This window comes from Vombatus ursinus, unplaced genomic scaffold (genome assembly GCF_900497805.2).
Source record: "Vombatus ursinus unplaced genomic scaffold, bare-nosed wombat genome assembly UNPS02014833.1, whole genome shotgun sequence".
Lineage (NCBI taxonomy): Eukaryota > Metazoa > Chordata > Mammalia > Diprotodontia > Vombatidae > Vombatus > Vombatus ursinus.
In genome coordinates, this window is record NW_020954611.1 from 7,485,217 (window position 1) to 7,503,958 (window position 18,742).

The window sequence follows — 18,742 nt, forward strand, 5'->3', positions numbered from 1 at the left end:
ACACAAGTTGCCGGCCTTGAAAACTGGTAGGTTACCTGAAAGAAAAAAAAAGAAGAGGAAAATTAGGAAGAGGGGAGGGTTTGGGGGTAAAGATAAGTTCTGTTTTGGATAGGTTGAGTTTGAGATATCAACAGCCCATCCAGTTGGAGATACCTGTCCAGTAGGCAGTTGAAAATCACCATGAGAGTTAGAAGAGGGGTTAGATCTGGCCAAACCTGAGAATCATTGGTATAGAGATGAGAGTTGAACGAGCTGATGAGATCACCAAGCAAAATAGCATAGAAGAAGAAAAGGGGCCCTAGCACAGAGCCCTTAACTAATACAAGTATAATTAGTTGCTACTTTCTAATCTCTGCACCCCTTCAAGCTATCATGCCACTACAAGATTACCCTCCTAAATCAGTTCTATAGAAATCCAGCCATTTTCTTACTGGGAACATTGAATGACTTTTCATTGTTTTTAATCTAGCCAAACTGTACCATTTGCTGTCTACCAAAACACACCAGGTCTTTTCCTTCCTCTGCACTTTCCCTTAGGCTTTCTTCTGTCTAAATTGTCCAGGTATCAAAATCCTACTAATTCTTTAGACCTAGTTCTGGTTCTACCTGCTACATTAAACCCAGCATGACCTTTGAACTGGGATGTGCCTTCTCCCCTCTAAAGTCTAATAACAGTTGGTTTATACCTTTCTTACGGTATTACTATGCGTTGTATTTTGTTTTAATCTGCCCTGGGGCTAATAAGCCCCATAAGCACAAAGACTGCCCTGTTCATGTTTGTATCTCTCTGAGTGCTTTGAGTACAGTAGGCATCAAAGAAGTATTTGTTGAGGTAGATGGACAGCTTTTCACAAGTTAGAGATAATAAATCTAAATAATTGAGAGTTGTATTTGGAGAAACCCCCAAAATGAGTCTTTGACATAAGAAGCTTACAAATCTAATAGTCTTTTCATTCCTTTCCATTTATTTCTCTCCATTGTGTTCTACAAACAGCTTCTTTCACTTTGGGGATATAACTATTAGAATAATTCAGTGTTTTTCCCTTGTATGCTGAAAGCATGAGATGTTTCATAAATGAAGAACTACATAATTAGCAGTCATAAAAATTGGTATTGATTGGTTATGGACTCACATTTTATACTCAGTTGAATTAGAAAATCTCTGAATCTGAAGAAAACAAGACTAAAAACAATGCTTCCTTCTACCTCCCGTTAAAAAGAATCTTCCCTTGTTCCAGTGCTCATGATCCTCCAAATTTATTCAATACACACTTTTTTGCTGAGGATAACACTCTATATAGACCTTTAAGTTGCGGACACAAATCCTGCCTGCATGTAGTTCTGTAGTGATGTATCCCAAAGTATTATGCTTTAGAGGCATTGGTAAGAATGTGTATCTTGGCAAAATCAATGTGCTAGACTTGTGGAAATTGCCCAGGCAGGCCATTTAAAGTTGTTAACTAAGTGGTGTCCTCAAGATTTGTTTTTGCTAGATTACTTTATGGATTAATTATGAGAATGAATGTATTTATTAGGGAAGAAATCATATGAAGTGAACCAAAAGAGGCTGAAGTGAGAGTGATTATTATCAATAATTACTGGAAAATATCCTAGAATTCTAGTGCCAGAAGTGACATTAGAGATTATATAGTACAGTCCTCTCATTTTGCAAACAAGGAAACAGGGTGAAAGAGGGAATGTGACTTACCCAAGGATATAAGAGAACACTGGAATCTAGGTCTTATAACTCTTGGTCCTGTCCTTGCTATAAAGGTAGAGGAGGTGATTATCCTGTGCTTCCTAAATGGGCCCAAATTTATGAGTAAGTAGAGTGGATAGTCCATGGGAATTTTCAAGTGTAAATGAAAAAGAAAACTATTATTCACTTGAAGTTGTTGTTCAGTTGTGTCCAACTCTTCATGACCCCATTTGGAGTTTTCTTGGTAAAGATCCTGGAGTGATTTGTCATTTCCTGCTCCAGCTTATTTTAGAGGAAACTGGATTAAGTGACCTGCCTAGGGTCACCCAGCTACTAAGTGTCTGAGGCCAGATTTGGACTTAGGAAGGTAAGTCTTTCTGACTCCAAGCCCAGCACTTTATCCACTATGTCACCTAGCTGCCCTCACTTGAAGTACAACTGGGTATTTTGGGAGTATCCTATCCTATTAACTTTAACAGAGTAATTGAGAAATTGGTCAGTATTTTAACTGCACACTCATAGACTTAAATATGTTTGAAGGATCATATATCTTAAGTTGGTAGGCTGACTAGTCATAGGATCATAGAGTTACAGCTGAAGGGATCTTAGAGACCATTTTACAGATTTGGAAAATAAGAAACAAGTTGGGTAGGAGACTTGTAAAGTCAAAACTAATGTGTGTAGGAGGCAATCCAAACCAAAGTCCTCAGCTCAGATGCAGTGCCTTATCCACTATGCAGCCTTCTCATTTCACAAATGAAACTCAAGGCCTACAAATGTTGTGACTTGCCTGAAATCACACTGGTGGTGTCATATACAATAGATAATTCTGCAGGTGAGAATGATGGTAGCATGGTGTTAAGGAAAGGATGTGACTGTGGGTAAGAAGACCTTTAGTCTAAGCCTGGTTCAGCTGCATAACTCGAAGCAATCCACTGTATTTGTCTAGACCTCAGTTTCTTTGTCCACAAAATGTCATGGTCAAGGTTAGAAGGACTGTAAGAAGATAGATAACTAACATATTCTCCATTGATGGAACTGTGAGTTGGCCTCACCATTCTGGAAAACAATTTGGAATTATGTAAGAAAAGGTACAGAACTATTCATAAATGCTTCAATCCAAGGATCCCATTATTGGGTTTATGTTCCACAGAGGTCATTGACAAAAAATTTAAAAAGATTAAAAAGCCCCCTTTTCCCCAAAATTTCAGTGTAATAAGAAAAATCTAGAAACAGATTGGAGAATAATAGCTGGACAAACTGTGTCATATGAATTTAATTGAATGTTACTGTACTGTAAGAATTCAAATGAACACAATAATAAGTAAATAAATAAAAGACTTGTTTGAATGACCTTTGACAGGTCATGTAAGACTTCTCTGGGTCTCATTTTTTTCTCGTCTTTAAAATAAATAAGAGGGTTGGACCAGACAACTGCTAAAGGCCCTTCCACATCTGTCTTTGTGTCCCTGTACTGCATGGTGAAGAAAGCAGAACCAGAAGAATAATGTACAGAGACTACAATACAGTAAATGAAGATCCCACTAGAAGAAAACAGAATTCAGTTCAAATATGGTGGTCAGTGTTAGTTCCAGCTGGCTGAAGTGAGAACACATCCACATTTTTTGTTAAGTGATAAAATCACATGTAAGACTGGAAAGTTACATGTACTATCAGTCACAGTGGCTTAAAGCGTTTTAACTTTATTTTGAGGGTGGGGAAGGTGCTATGCAAGGGCTGTTTATTGAAAAATGATCGATGGGTTAAAATGTATCAATATATTTTTTTAAACTGAAAGAATTTGGACTCTGAAACTATCGATCTCAAAGCCACTTCCAGAGGTATCATGGGTATGCTAAAAAGAGCACGATTTTGGAGTCAGAGTACCTGGGTTTGAATCCCAGCTTTGCTACTGGCCTCAGGCAAGACCCTTTTTTTAAAACACTTTGGGCCTCAGTTTCCTTATTTGTCAAATGAGAAACTTGGACTAAGATCCCATCTAACTCTAAATCCAAAGCTATAACATTTTATTCTATATATTTTAATGTCCAATGTAACTTCATACACTTCTAAATGTGGTACGTTCAACATGGGAGTATGTTTTTCTTCAGATATTCCATGCCAGGTTCCATCTCTTGCATGTTCTTTTGTACTGTTCAGTTAATCCTTTTTAACTTTGACCCACAGCAAGATTTTTTTTCCCCGCGGTCATTCTCTTTGCCCACCGCTAGATGCCTCCTGCTGCCCAGCTGTGAGGTTGCTTTGGGTCATTGTTATTCTCGAAAGCCAAGCCTGTTAGGGTGAAAGAGAGACTGGGAAGGAGGCTGCCTCTAGTTCTCTGAAATGTCCTTTGGTGCTTGTTTTTTTCTGGGTTAATAAGGAACTAAAACTAGGATTTTACAAGAGCATTCAAGTTTATTGTTGTAATTACGAATACAAAATGTACATACAAAGCAATAGAAATTTACACATTTACAGTTTGGGTGCACATTCTCTAGGTTTGTGTGGCATTCTCTGTGTAATGCGACACATTGGCTTTGTTCCCTTCCCTTGCCTGACACTCACATTCATAACAATCTCTCTGAAGACAACACTTCCCTGATCTCACTACAGATTCCCTGGGCTTGGTCAAAATACCAATCAGTCCAGTCCAAGGAGCAAAACAGCATACTCGACTTTGAATATTCTTAGACTTGAATCACTTTCCTTTCCCTTTTCAACCAGCCTCCTTTCACTGCCTTCAGCAGCAAAACTTCAGGAGAGAAAACAGACCACAATGTCCGCCTTGAAATTCCTTATACTCATGTTGGCCAGGAAAATGGCCACTGTCTAGTATCAATGGGCATTTGTAATGCCGCTGGCTAATTAGATTTAGCAACTATGTACTGGAACTCTCTGGAAATTTTATACAATAATTAAGCTTTGATCGCCAAAGCAGCGATCTTGAAATCTGTGGCTCTCACTAGCAACCAAATAAATAAATAGGAATAAATAAGAAAAATAAATAAAGCAAATTCACATTGACCTAAATGGAATTTTTACGTCTCTTTTTTTCCCCAATTGTTTGTGCATCTTGTTCATCTTTTAGTACTTTCACTAAACAGTGCTTTAGAACTAGATATGTAAAGTGAAACAGGTTTCCTGGGGGTCTCTCCACCCCACCCTCAACCGTCTTGTTGGCTCCTTTAGAATGTGGATATGCGAGAGGTTTTGTATGCGTTGTCTTTAAGACTGTCAAAGATCGCCTTCGTACCATTCTGCCACTGGAGAACGAGATCCATTGGGGTTTTCCCATCCTGTTCAGAAAAGAAAGGAACATTTTACTTCCAGGTGGAAAGGACTGATAAATTCACAGCTACAAGATTTGTTTGTTGTTTAAATGCAGCAATGGATTATGGTACAGTAGAGATCCTTTGCATGTTTTTCATGGTGTGCACTTTGCAGCCGATGTTCAGCCTCACGGTCCAGTATGTGTGCATGATTCCTTTATTGTAAATTAGGTGCCCAGGGCAGTACTTCTGAACTCCTCCAAGCCACTTAAGCAACATTAAGAAAGAGTTCTGATACACTGTTTCCTCCCTTTTCTTTTGAGAGTTCACACATTAGTGCCAGAATGGTTAGGTTAAGCCGTGTCAAATTATTTTGAACTTGCTATCAGTTACATGCATACATTTAGAAATTCGGCCCTACCCTGTAATCCACAGGTCATGTTTTTATTTCTGCTACTAGAAAAAATGGCATTTTTTCTAGTCCTGCTATTTCTACTCCCACATGTAAAAGTGAACCTTGCTTTAAGAAAATCTAAACTTAATCAAATAGATAAGAATCTAAGAAATGCCATACTTTGTGAAAACTGTGGCTTATTCAGCCCGGGGACTTGTCTCTGAGAACAACTTAGAGAAGACTCGAAGGAGAATATGATCTTCCATCATGATATCAACTTCAAAAGTTAGACTCTTATCCCAGAACATTTTTTCCTCACCCTCCTTGGTAGCTGGGATTATGGGAGTGTGTTACCATGCCTGGCTAGTGAATTTATTTTTTAAGAATATTTTTTATAGATGCATTGCAATATAATTGGTTTCCTATGTAATCCTAGGTGTTTTATTTTCTTCATTTAAAAATATTATTTTGTTAAGGTGCTCAGATTCATATAATCTAGCCACTGCTCAGATTTTTACGATCTAGCCAATAGCTTACAGGTGCTCAGATTCCTTAAGAGTCTAGCTAATATGGCAGATCTTTAATAAACCTTGTCTTTGGCTGAAAAAAAAATATTGTTTTGAGAAGGGGCCCATAAGTTTCACTGGACTTGCCAAAGGGAAGGTGGTTATTCATGTGACAAAAAGATTTTCTGCTCTACCAAAAGATTCTTTGAAATAGTGAGTTCTGGGAGGGTACTTAACAATGTTTTGATTTTAAAAAGCCAATTTTCTTTTCTGGGTGGAATAAATATATTATGTACAGTGAGGTATACATGTGTTTTAGGAAGTATAAAATGCTTTTGATAAATACTATATTTAAGGTGTGTTATTTTTAATTAATTGTACTAATTAGAGATAATGAGCTTGAAAAGGTAGAATCATTCGACTTATTTTGCACAAATAAATCTACATAAACTTGATCTCATTACCTTTTTACGTATGTCTGCCTCAGGATTTATAGTTTGTAAAGGACAAAAAATTTTAAATCTAGACCATTTTTAAATAAAATTTTATCCTATAGAAATGTTACGTCCTCCATATTTATATCTGTTTTCTAGGTGACATTTTGACATCTAGGTTTAAGGGCAGGGATCATGCCTTGTGTATCCTTGCTTCAACAAACATTAATTTATGAAGTCTCTCCTGCATACCAAGCACTGCCATAGATTCTCAAGGAGATACAAAAATAAGATACAGCCCTTTTCCTAATGAAACTTACAAGGGATATGGTACATATCCAAATAACCATAATTCAAAACAAAGCAGAAGAAACATACAATTTGTTGTGTACAATGTATTGTACACAGCAGGTGCCTAATAAGTGTTGAATGAATAAATTATATTTACTTTTAGAGAAAATGATTCTGAGCACACAATGGAGAAGGGATGATTATATGTACAATTCAGAAATTAATAAAATATGAAGGAAGTATGCTTAACTCAAATGGGGGGGTAGTATTTTTTTTTTAACATTATAAGAGTATTTGTCCTCTTAAAAATAATTCACAGGATTGGGGCTTTTTCAGTGCTATTATTTTTATCATCCTGTTAAGGGAATATTTTAAGGGGAGCCTGAAGGCAAATTGAAGTTGAAGGTTATGGCAGTTCTCTCGGAATATAGACAAAAGAACATCTTCGAAGAAAGTCTGGGGGAGCTGGTAGCAGGCAGGAAGAGGAGGGCAACAGGGAGGATGGTACCTAAATTATCTAACTTGGATGTCAACATTAACTGGAATTCATTGCATCATTGCTCTGCTTTCCATTCTAACATTTTCTAATATTTCAGGAAGGGAGCAGCAGTGGAAGGGGTAGCTACCTCTCTAAATGCCCCTTGGGCTTAATTCAGCTGTTGGTGTTCAAGGCAGGCAGTATTTCAGTGACTCGTGTGTCTTACTGTGAAAGGGAATGCTTCTAATTGCTCTTTTGTCTTGAAGTACAAACTTAGAGTTGGGAAGGAAATATTTTGCATAGAAAGGAAGGGACTTTAAAGTGGAAGCAGTCACTGTATTCCAAGAACAGGGCTTTGCATTGCAGAGCTATTTTTGTCTTGAGTAGAAGAGCAAATTGAAAGTCATCTAACTATTAAATGAAGGATTCACTTAACACATATGGAAGTTTTTCCTATCTCTGGCCAACTGACCTAAGTCTTCCCCACTGTCACTATGGAAATCATTGGTGATTTTGGAAGAGACTATCACCTCTTCCAAGAGAGTCACAGAACCACCTAAAACATGTAGCTACATGAATTTTTTTGAAGCTGTATTTAGGGCAGAGCCAGGAAGGACAAAGCATTCATGCACCCTAGGAAAAGTGTGAAAATTGTGCTTTTTTCTGCGTTATTATTAGGGAGAAACTTTGAGCTTATAGTAATGTTAAAAAAAAATATATTATGTGACTATAACTCATGTTACTTGACATATCATGAAACAAAAGTGACATGCCATAGGGAAGATTCATAGACATTAAAAATGTGTGCTTTTATATAAAAAGTAACATTGAAAAGTATCCTTAATTGTTCTTGCCCTACTCCTCAGTCTCCTCCCCAAATATACCCACCCTGTGTGTTATGGTTTAGGTGGCTTCCTACTCTGCTCTACCCCCAGTCTCAGTCCTAATTAAAAGGAATCCTTCAGTACATAGAACATTTGATGACCAGTCTTTTTTTTTTTTAAGGCAATTGGGGTTAAGTGACTTGACCAGGGTCACACAGCTAGTGAGTGTCTAGTGTTTGATCTGAAGCTGGATTTGAACTCAGGTACTCTGGACTTCAAGGCCAGTGCTGCATCCACTGCGCCACCTAGCTGCCCCTAGATAGAACATTTGCAAATGATGTAGCTGACTACTCACGCAGTTCTTGGCATTGAGATTGGCTCCATACATAATCAGCAGTCGTATCATTTTGTAACGGTTCAGCCTGACCGCATCATGCAGAGGTGTGTCTCCTTCCTAAGAGAAGGAGAATAAACAAGGTAAAGGAAAGATGCAACACCCCATAGTGCAGCTAGTAAATCCAAGGTTTGGAGGCAGAATTTCAATCTCTTTGACTTACCCGATCTCTGGCATTCAGGTCAGCTTCACATTCGATGAGGTGTTCTGCACACTCATACCGGCCTGTCCTCACAGCCACGTGCAGAGGTGTGCTGAGCAGCTAGATAATCGTGACAGTCAGAGACACATAGTAAATAAAGAACCCACACAACCTTCGTTTAGTCACCAACTACCATCGCTGGAAAGAGGAGGCAAAATTGACAGTGGAATTTTCACAGATAAGTAGTATGACTTGAGAATGGGGTTTCCATGGTTAAGCCAATGAGGAATTTTACCTTATCTCGCGCATTGACGTTTGCTCCTTTGTTTAGCAAAAACTTCAGAACATCCAGGTTCCCACCGCGACATGCCCAGTGAACAGCAGTGGACTCAAGCTACGTCAAGACAGCAACAGAGTATGAGATGCTATATGCTAGAAAGCTACACGCTAGGACAGGTGGGACATAGCCCCTAAAAATCAGTGACAACATGAGTGTTGGCAGACAGAAATTGGCATACGGGGTGACAGAGCCTCTGTAGCACCGAGGTGCTTCAGGTTGTTGGGGTCTTGTTTACTCTTTTTGTTGTGGACAATTGCTTCTCCTCACTTTTAGTTAAAACAAAATTTCTTATAAGTCTGTGTTCCACCTAGTGCTTAACATTCTGCTGGATAGGTATTACTTCTATTTCTGCGTATCTGAACAACCTACAGGCTCTTAATAAACATTAGTGATACATAAGTAGGCAGAGTGTGCACTCTCAGAAGTGATAGCTAAAACACAAAAGAAACTTAGAACAAATCTTAATTCCAACCCGACACATTGTGCCTGCTGCTCGCTCCTTCCCTCACCCAATCCATTGATACAATTTCCAGTAGTCATGGATGCTGACAACTTCCGGACCTACAATTTACAGTTACTGCATGCTATGCATATTAATAGAAGCTTCCGCCACGGCAGCTAAATTTAATGAGATTTTGGCTTTCGAGTCCCTCTTGTCACCGGTGTTAGTGTTTCTGTCCAAATCCCATGTAGGATGCAGCTGTCGGTGGCTTTTGGTTTTTTGTTTGTTTATCTATTTGTTTATTTATAATTCTCAATGTTTGGCTTAAAATTGACTGTAGAGATCTTTTTAAAAAAATCTATTTCCTTTACCCCCTGTTCCCTACCCTTTGTTACATACTCCCAAATTAAACTTCTTTTGAAGAAAATATCATTCTGTCATTTATTGAGCAATTCTACAAAGTATATGAATCTTTGTAGAAATCGCAGGCATTCAGTTAGTGAGGCCTCTAGAGGGGGCACTTTCCATAAACCCACTTCATTTAGCATACACTAAATTTGAGAATCTCACTGATGCAGTAGGCACATGCACACATACGAATGTACAGCCTTCGTATGCTGCTGATGCCATGTCAACATTGATGAGTACACAGTGAGATTGTATGTTATGAAAGGACAGTGTACTGAGAGGGACAAACAGATTATTTTTTCTCTAAAGTGCTACTGACTCAATCATGACACAGTATCCAGACCACAATGACCACAATGAACACTGTTTGAAAACAGATTTCCCTTCTTCCTCTTGTATATTCCTTCCCTTACTGTTCAGAGTGAAGGGAAAATATATTTATTCCCCATGGCTACTTTCAGCCACTGTCCTTTTTTCTTTCTGTGGAGGAGTTCCCTTCTTTATGACCTGACCTTTCTCAATTTTCTCAGTCCTTTCAGCCAGATTTTTCACTGTGGCTTGTTTTCTCCTTAACTGTCAAGTACTCTATTCATCTTTCCTAAGTTTAAAGCTATAGTGCCTTGGACAAGGCTTGAACATCCCTGGTCTTCAATTTCCTCATCTATAAAATAAGACCTCTATAAAAAGGACCTCTGAGGTCCTTTTCAGCTAAGGAAGGAAGGAAGGAAGGAAGGAAGGAAAATATTTACCATATCACGGAATTCAATTTGGGCTCCAGCATTCAGTAACTTTTCCACAATGGCCAAATGTCCTTGGGAGCATGCTCGGTGAAGAGCTGTCCGTTTGTACTATTGAAAAAAGACAAGGGACAAAGGCAGTAAATATGAAAGCTCTGTAGAAATCCATTCCTTCCTCCTCAAAGTGAACCAAGGTTGCTTAACTCTTGGGTTTTCTAGTACTTAAGATGTTGATGTCAAGTTTGCTAAAATTTCATAGCAAACTCTAGTGTCAAGCTGCCTATCAGGCATATAATGAAGATGTTGAGGTCTGTAGTGAGGCATGCAAATTTAAAAGGTTCAGAGGCACTTACATTTGGGAGTTTTTTCTTTATTGTATGTTGTGAATTCATTGTTTACTCAGCACTTGCCATAAAAGATCAAGCAGTTACCTTCCATCTGGCAATGTGGCTATATCAGATGAAAGATTGATTTTGTAGCTGATCTCAAAGACCTGTCTGATTCATTTCATAGTCACAAAATACAAAATTTTGAAGAATTTTCACAAATAAAAATAATTTACATTTACATGGCTCTTTGTGGTTATTATACATATAGGGTTTCAATCTTATACATGTAGGATCTATCCCAAGGTAGGCATTTGTAAGTATATGACCTCAATGGTCTCTCCCTTCTCTAAATATATGATCCTATAATCCCAATTTTGCAAATGAAGAAACTAAGTCTCAGAGAGATTCAAGGTCTTGGCCAAAGTCATAGCCAATAAATGGTGCAACCAAGACTAGGCTCTAAGCTTTCTGAGTTCAGATGTGCTGCACTATCCATAGTGACTCATTGCCTCTGGAACCATACAAAAGGGATCTAGTACATTTGGTGGGTTTGTTTTATATATATATATAGATTTATCTTCCTCGGGAATATTAGTATGTTTTGATCCAAACAATCCCTTTCCAACAAGCAAAGGTGATGCCTAAACTATGTTTTCCTGTGGTTGACTTGATTGGTCTGAATAATGTAAATAATTAGTATCTTTCCCTCTTCACTCATCTGAAGGATGTTTTAAAAAGTTCAGCCATATAATTGTTTTACTTTGTTAGAAGGGAAGGTTCCTTGGGTTGGTATCCTATGGAGAGCAGTAGTAAATGACTATGATGGGAAAAACCAAAGGCATCAATAGAATATTAATTTTTTAAAACATTAAACTATTTCTAAAAAAGTCATACAAAGGCAAGGAAGACTTAAGGAAGAGGGGAGCAGAGCATGGTGCAAGGAGGAGATCATTATTTGGGCTATCAAGTTCCTTGTTGCATGCAGCCAGGTTATTCCACAGGTGACAAGGTCTGGTGAAAGTATTTCCAGCAGCTTAATTTGGGGGTGCTTCCCAACAAGGTTGTGGGGAAGCATCAGAAACATAAAAGGGACAAGATCTGAGAAAAGGAAGGGGATCTTGATGCAGATTTATTAAAGCATAGCTAAGGGACTTACTTCATCACATGAATCTGGATCTTTCTTGTCGGATAAGAATTTTTCAATTACTGGCAGCTTGTTGTCCAGTGCAGCCTTCAGAAACCCCTGCACATCCACAGGTTCTGTCTAAAGACCAAGACAATAGCATGTGTGTCACTGCAGTTGCTCTAACAGTCAGCCAGTCAACAAGCATTTATTAAGCACTTACTGTGTGCCTGGCACTGGGCTAAGCACTGGGGGTACAAAGAAAGGCAAATCTATGGTCTTTGCTCTCTAGGAGCTCACATTTTCATGGGGGAAAATATGCAAGTAACTATGTTCATATAAGAAATATATAGTGTGAATGGAAGGTATTTTTGGAAGAACAGACTACATCACAAACTTACATACATCAGCATAACAACCATTCAGACACTACACCACAGTTCTTACTACATCCTTATAGGACTTACTATAATTTCTGGTTCAGGTTCCTTTAAAACTGGGACTTTGATTTTCTTGTATTTTTTTCTTTTCTTTAGTTGAATGATAGTTTCAAGGTCTTGTAAATTTTCAAGCTTTGATCTTTGTTCTAGTTTTTTCTTCTTGAGCTGAAAAATAAAACAAAACAAAACAAAAAACTAACATTGCACACTCTGGTGACCCTTCTGCAGAGAGCACCCTAAGGACAGATGTTCTTCACCTTTTTGGAGTCCTGGTGCCATTTGGCCATTTGGTAAAAACCTATGGAGCCCTTCTCAGAATAATGTTTTCACATGACTAAAATAGAATACATAAGATTACCAAGGAAACTAATTATATTGAAATAATTTTGAAAAATATTAAAAAAGAAAAAAAGCAAGTTCATATCTCACAGGTTAAGAACCCCTGCTCTCTGGACTATATCTACATGCAGAAGGTGAATTACTGGGGGCAATTATTTATATAGTTCAAGGAAATTTTGTTTTTTTCCCATAATATAGATTAAAGTGGAAGTCTGGACTACTCCCCGTTTCACTCTGCATGTCTGTAAAAGTGTAGAAACAGACTAACCCCTAAATATTGATACTTCCATGGTAAAGAGACCTCAGGCCTTCACAGTTGTTATCATTACCCCACAAGGTATGATGTGGTGCAAAAAATGGTTGTAGGAAGTCAGGCAACCTAAGATACATCCTTGACTCTGTCTCTATCTAGCTTCGGGATTCTGGACAAATCACTTAACCTCTTTAAGTTTCAGTTGACTTATGAACTGAAGTGGTTGAGTTCTTTTGCATCCCTTCCAGCTCCACCACAAATTCTCTGAAACTCACTTTTCTTTCCCTTTGTTGCACATGATTTAATCATTTAAATAGAACTATGGCCGCCAGTAAAAATAAATCTCAAATAACTTTAAAAACAGCCCTATGGAGACCAGGTGTCTGAGGACCTTGGGTAAGTCATTTAATCATACTTAGCCTCAAGTTGACTCATCTATAAAATGAAAGAATAAGTCTGGATGATTTTCATACCCCTTCCCCCAGTTCAAAATCCATGATTCCATATCCTGTTCTTTGAAACACATGTAATCCTGTAATTCTAACATTTATCTGTCCCTACACATTTTACTTTTTTACTAGTAGATTTGTCACACTTGAAACTCCATTCTATAGGCTGGCTGTCTATACAGGCAAGAAAATCAGAGACAGTAAAGGCAATTATCCAGGCTCTTACTGTAGTGGACAATAAACCAGGTAATCGAGGGAAAAGTCATCGTCTTGATTTTAATTGGTCAGCCTCTAAGACTTATCACCTTTCTGTTTCATTTTGTTCTGTGCGAATGTGATCATAGAACATGTAAGGGTTGACTTGGGATCCAGAGGTGATAGTCTTGTGAGACTGCTTATTAGGTTATGAGGGAGATTCTTACAATCTGTCTTTTTGAATAACTTGGCTTATTCAGACCTCCATTTCCATTTTACTCTGCATGTTTGTACAAGCATAGAAACAGACTGAACACTAAGTGTTGGTACTTTCATAGTAAAGAGACCTCAGGTTTTCACAGTTATTATCATCAACACATTAAGTGTGATGTGGTGGGGGAAAAGAGTTTGAGGAGGTCGGATAAGTTAAGATGCATCCCTGCCTCTGCCACTATCTAGTTGTGGGATCCTGGGCACATCACTAAATTTGCCCATTTTGAGGAGATTTTTTTTCAAAAGACTTTGTGCTATCTTAGGCAAGGGATTTAGGTATTATGAGACTTTAGAGATCATCTACCTCCTTTTACAAATAGGTAAACTGAGCCTTAAAGAGATAAAACGGCATTCAAGGTCACCCATCTAGTAAGTAACAGAACCAGAATTCAAACCTAGATGCTCAGGCTTCCAACCCAGCACCCCTTTGACTACACCATACTTTTATCTCTGCTTTTGATGTTTTCTTGGCCCCGCTTCCACCCAGCTAAGATTTGGGAGGACAGAAAAAAAATCACTGGATGCCACCAAACTTTTTTTTTTCTTACCTCCGCCTCTCGCTGCTTCTCATTCTGTGAGGTTTGACTTTCCCAGATAAATGAGTGTCTTGGAAGTGTCCTCAGGTCCTCTTGCTTCTCCAATGTCACAGCAGCTTCATATTGTCCATTTCTGAAGTCCTCTGGGAGGAAGTCCCTGGTCTCCCCACTCTCATTCTTCTTCCCTGTAACCTACAAAGGCAAAAAGGCATTGTGTCAAGGAAATTCCTATGAAGGATGCTGAATTCTCCTCTAGCTGCTGATTCCCTAGGGAAATTCTACCTTGGCAGAAAGGGTTGGTTTAGCATTCAAGTTATAAACTTCGATGAAAGGACTAGCCACAAACATTCTCAGGTTGTCATGAGGTGATTCCTTTTCACCATACTGGGCAAATGAAGGATTAGTTTAGGTAATTATGTTTTTAAAATATCTTTTTTGTTTGCTTAATCAAAATCTCCCCCTGCCACTTGCTCCCCAACTATTAAAAACTCCTAAGTCTAGCTCTTTAAATTTTTACCTTTGAGTTTTAGGAGGTTTTGAAATTTCATATTATTTAATTCATCCCAATATCCTTGGCTTCTATCAAGTACATCCTTTCTTGTCATATCTTGATAAATATGACCATTCAGCTTTCAGCAATAAATCAAAAGAGAGCCGTAATTCAAAGTATGCCACTAATTTACTATCAGACTTCTCCATTTTCTAATCAATACCATGTCCTATCAGATTACAATGAATTCTTTTCACATATGGTTTGGAAATATGAAAGAAAATGGTATACTCTTTTCCCAATAGCAACCAGATCTGGGTGTCTAGTCTACATCAATTCTAAAACAGGTTTTCAAAAATATATACATCCATACGTACATAGGTAAATCTGTACCTACCAGATCCTCTACCTTCAGCAGCATCATCTTTGCCAGTCCTTGGTTTTTAGACAATAATCTTACTAGATGACACCCCCAAGTCAGTTCTGCTGAGACTGACTGACCAATTAGGCCTATATATATGATGGAAGGAGGAAGGCTGAGTGAGATAATCTTCCAACCTGGGAACCCAAATAACCTCCTTGCTCCTCCCACCACTAGTCAACTCAGAGGCAGGTGAATGTTCATTCCAGACCCAGTGTCTGGGAGTCAGGAAAGCACAGGGAGGGAGGGGCATTGCAGTCTAACCACACTGAATATGTGAATCAGGGGGAAATGTGAGATGCCCATTCCACTGGCAGTGACAACATAGCTCAGCAATGCTAGTCATCTGATACATCAAGTGCCCATGGGACAGCTGTCTGTTGATATTGCACCATATCTCTACATTTTTCCCCCTCCTTGCCAGCTTTTGTGTGAGTAACATATCAAGAAAATGTAAATGCCCCATGTATCACACTCACAGTAATATCTTTCTGATAAGCAGACTTATCAGCACTTCCCTTATGGGAAATGGGGCTTCAGGACATGTAAACATCTTTAAAGGACAGGGTGTAAGTTCCTGACGGCACTTGTCTATATCTGTTTGGAATTCTCTTGAGGGTTATTGAACCAGAATGATGTCTGGGGCTAAAAAGACCCCATGACATGATACAGTGCCATCATTAGAAGAACTCAGAAGGATCCAGCTATGCATTTTGACTTAATGTTGTCACTGGACCTAATATAGCACACTGGGACTCTCAATCTCTGTATTGAAAAATAAAATAAAAATTGTACCCTTTAAAAAATATTTTCTGAACTGATTCCAATGATCTATGTTGCCAGCAAAGAAATTAGGGTCTAAATTTAGAGCTGGAAGGGACCGGTCATTCCAACACCCTTATTTTATTTTATTTTATTTTATTTTGTTTGTTTGTTTTTGACTAGGCAATGGGGTTAAGTGACTTGCCCAGGGTCACACAGCTGGTAAGTGTTATGTATCTGAGGCCGGATTTGAACTCAGGTCCTCCTGAATCCAGGGCCGGTGCTCTATCCACTGCACCACCTAGCTGCCCCCCAACACCCTCATGTTAAAGATAAGGAAACAGGCCTAGAGGGGTTAAGTTATTTATACAATACTCACAGAGGTAATAAGTAACAGAGTCAGAATTAGAACACAGATCCTTTGACTCCAAATCCAGCCATGTGGTCACTGGGCCATGCTGCTTTCCTGCAGGGCCAACTATGTTTGTAGTGGGTTGATGTGAATCATTTCTTATAGAGTCTGGTTTTATGCTCTATTGGGGACTAAATGGATAGTCCCCAGGGAACTGAGATCCTCATGCTGTTTTAAAATTACATACCATTTCATATGATTGAGAGCAGGAACAGGCTTGAGATGTTACCTAGTTCAAGCCTTCTCATTTGCAAGATAACAAAATTGGAGGCCCAGAAAGATCATCCTTTAGCTGACACCATGACCAAAGTAACAGTGAAGGCATTCAAACCCAGGTCCCCTGGCTCCAACCCAGCACTCTTTCCCACCTACTCAAATGGAATCAGGGAAATCAAATAAGGAATAGCAACCCCATTGTAGGACTAATTAGGGCTTGTGAGACATGTGGCCGGTGAAAGATGAAATGACTGAGGAAACAAAGGCTCAGGCTTCCGAGCATTTCAATTTATTAAGCAGTGCATGCCAATTGCCTAACAAATGGGGACCAGGTCCCTTCCTCAGCTACGGGGAAACAGACATTTATACGTTAAAATACAATTACTCAAAAAAGGTCAATTGATTAAAAGGAAGTAATTAAACAGGATACCAGTAGGTAATCTGATTTCTATTGGGGGGAAGATTAGGGAGTTTCTAAGTTGGGAGGAGGAGAGTAAAGAGTTGCAGTTCTCTGAAATCAGAAAAGGAAGTGTTCCACTCCCGACTCCCCACCCCCTAATGTCTGTGAACAATCAAAGGAACATGGAAACAATAACTGATTGATCACTACAGGGCCAGTTTCCAGATGAGACACATGGGCTGCTTGAGTTGTACCTTTGAGAGAAAACTCCTTGCATCAGTCTTTGGATCTGACTGGATTTGTGGTCAGCATAACCTCGGTCCTTAGTTAAGGGTCTTTAAGCAGCCGGTAGATGTGGTCCAGGGCTGGGTTAAAACAATGCCATAAGGTTTTCTCTCACTTCCCACAATTGAATAAAGTTTTCTCACAAGGCAGAAATTGGACTAGACCTAAAACTGAATAGAAAGGGATGTAAGCTAGATCCAGAACTGAGTCCAAGACAGCGTCAGTGTGGCTCACTCAATTCCCATTACCGCTCGCTGTTCCAGTCCCTTCAACTCCCTCAGTTTCCTCAATCATGAAGGGGCAAGGTGAGATTAGTTACTTTGAATCAGTTGCTTTGAATTCCTGGACTGTAAGCTCCATGAGGGCAGGGACAATGTCTTATCTAAACTTTGAATCTTCTCCAGTACCGTTCTGTATACAGCTGGTGCATAATATTGAAAGAAGCTTTCTTGAAAGAGGCTGCTAGAAAGTTGTGTAGAAAAGCTGCCAAAGGGTGAGTGTAGTGAGGCATAAACCTGTGATTCCAAAGTCTTTGTAAAGTCCTGGAGGAAGTGAAGTTCAAGGCCCAGGGCAAACAACAGAATACATTTCCTAGCCTATATATCCAGGCAAGCATGCTCTGGAGCCAGATAGAACCTGCTGTGGAGCCAATTGTTAAATTTTTGGTATGAGCATTTACGCTTCAGAAATTGGCAAATAATACAAATCAGGGCTTGATTTGTTGTTTTCTTGGTTATCTAGACTTAAGAAAATGATGGGAGAAATTGTGATAATATAGATTAAACTTAAAAGTATGTCATGCCTATATTTTTCCTCCCAGAGAGATGGTTGTTAAACATTTACTAGCATTCTACTGTATTCAAGGAAATTAAGTTAAAATGAACACAAAGGGGATCCTTTAATGAGGAAAGGAGTCATAAAACATGCCACCATAGGGAAGTGTTGTGGAGGAAAGAGAGGCTGGTCTACCAATTTTGTCTTGCTGAACGAAGAAGAGGGAGAGGTTATGGGCTAATTGTGTTTTGATGAGTCTAGATTTTTTGGTTTGGTGGTGGTTGTTTTTTTAGTATCAGTGGGCAGAGCTAATTCCTCCTACCAGCTGCTTCTCTGAATCTCTGCCAATAGATTGGGGCTATCACCCTATTTATTATACCCTAGAGAAAGCTCTGAATGGAAGGATTTTTCCCAGTGGTCAATGCTTTACGAGTGATGTATGTTAGAAGCAGTTGTACTGGAACAAATGAGACCCAGATATTAGTCCCCAAGTGACCTTGAGCAAATTTCTTAACTTCTCTAAGAAGAGAAATTGTCTCCTCACCTGTAAGATAAGTGTGCTATTATGGTGTAAATTACTAATTATAGTTATTATAAATATTAAGGTGTAAATTATTATTTAAACCTTATGTACCTCCCCGGATCATTATGAATGTAACAGGCAGTCACACAGGCTTGTCCTGGCTT

At 38.8% G+C, this 18,742-nt stretch overlaps 1 protein-coding gene across 1 annotated transcript; it reads right to left on the reverse strand.

The window, feature by feature from the left end:
* Positions 1-4,037: 4,037 nt before the first annotated feature.
* Positions 4,038-15,252, reverse strand: ANKRD1 (ankyrin repeat domain 1). The gene is made up of 9 exons (XM_027839872.1): positions 15,183-15,252; positions 14,308-14,487; positions 12,278-12,415; positions 11,844-11,951; positions 10,371-10,469; positions 8,727-8,825; positions 8,453-8,551; positions 8,251-8,349; positions 4,038-4,995 (listed from the first exon to the last, which is right to left on the reverse strand). The coding sequence occupies exons 1-9, from the start codon at positions 15,207-15,209 to the stop codon at positions 4,885-4,887; spliced, it is 960 nt and encodes a 319-aa protein (XP_027695673.1). The 5' UTR covers positions 15,210-15,252; the 3' UTR covers positions 4,038-4,884.
* Positions 15,253-18,742: the final 3,490 nt, after the last annotated feature.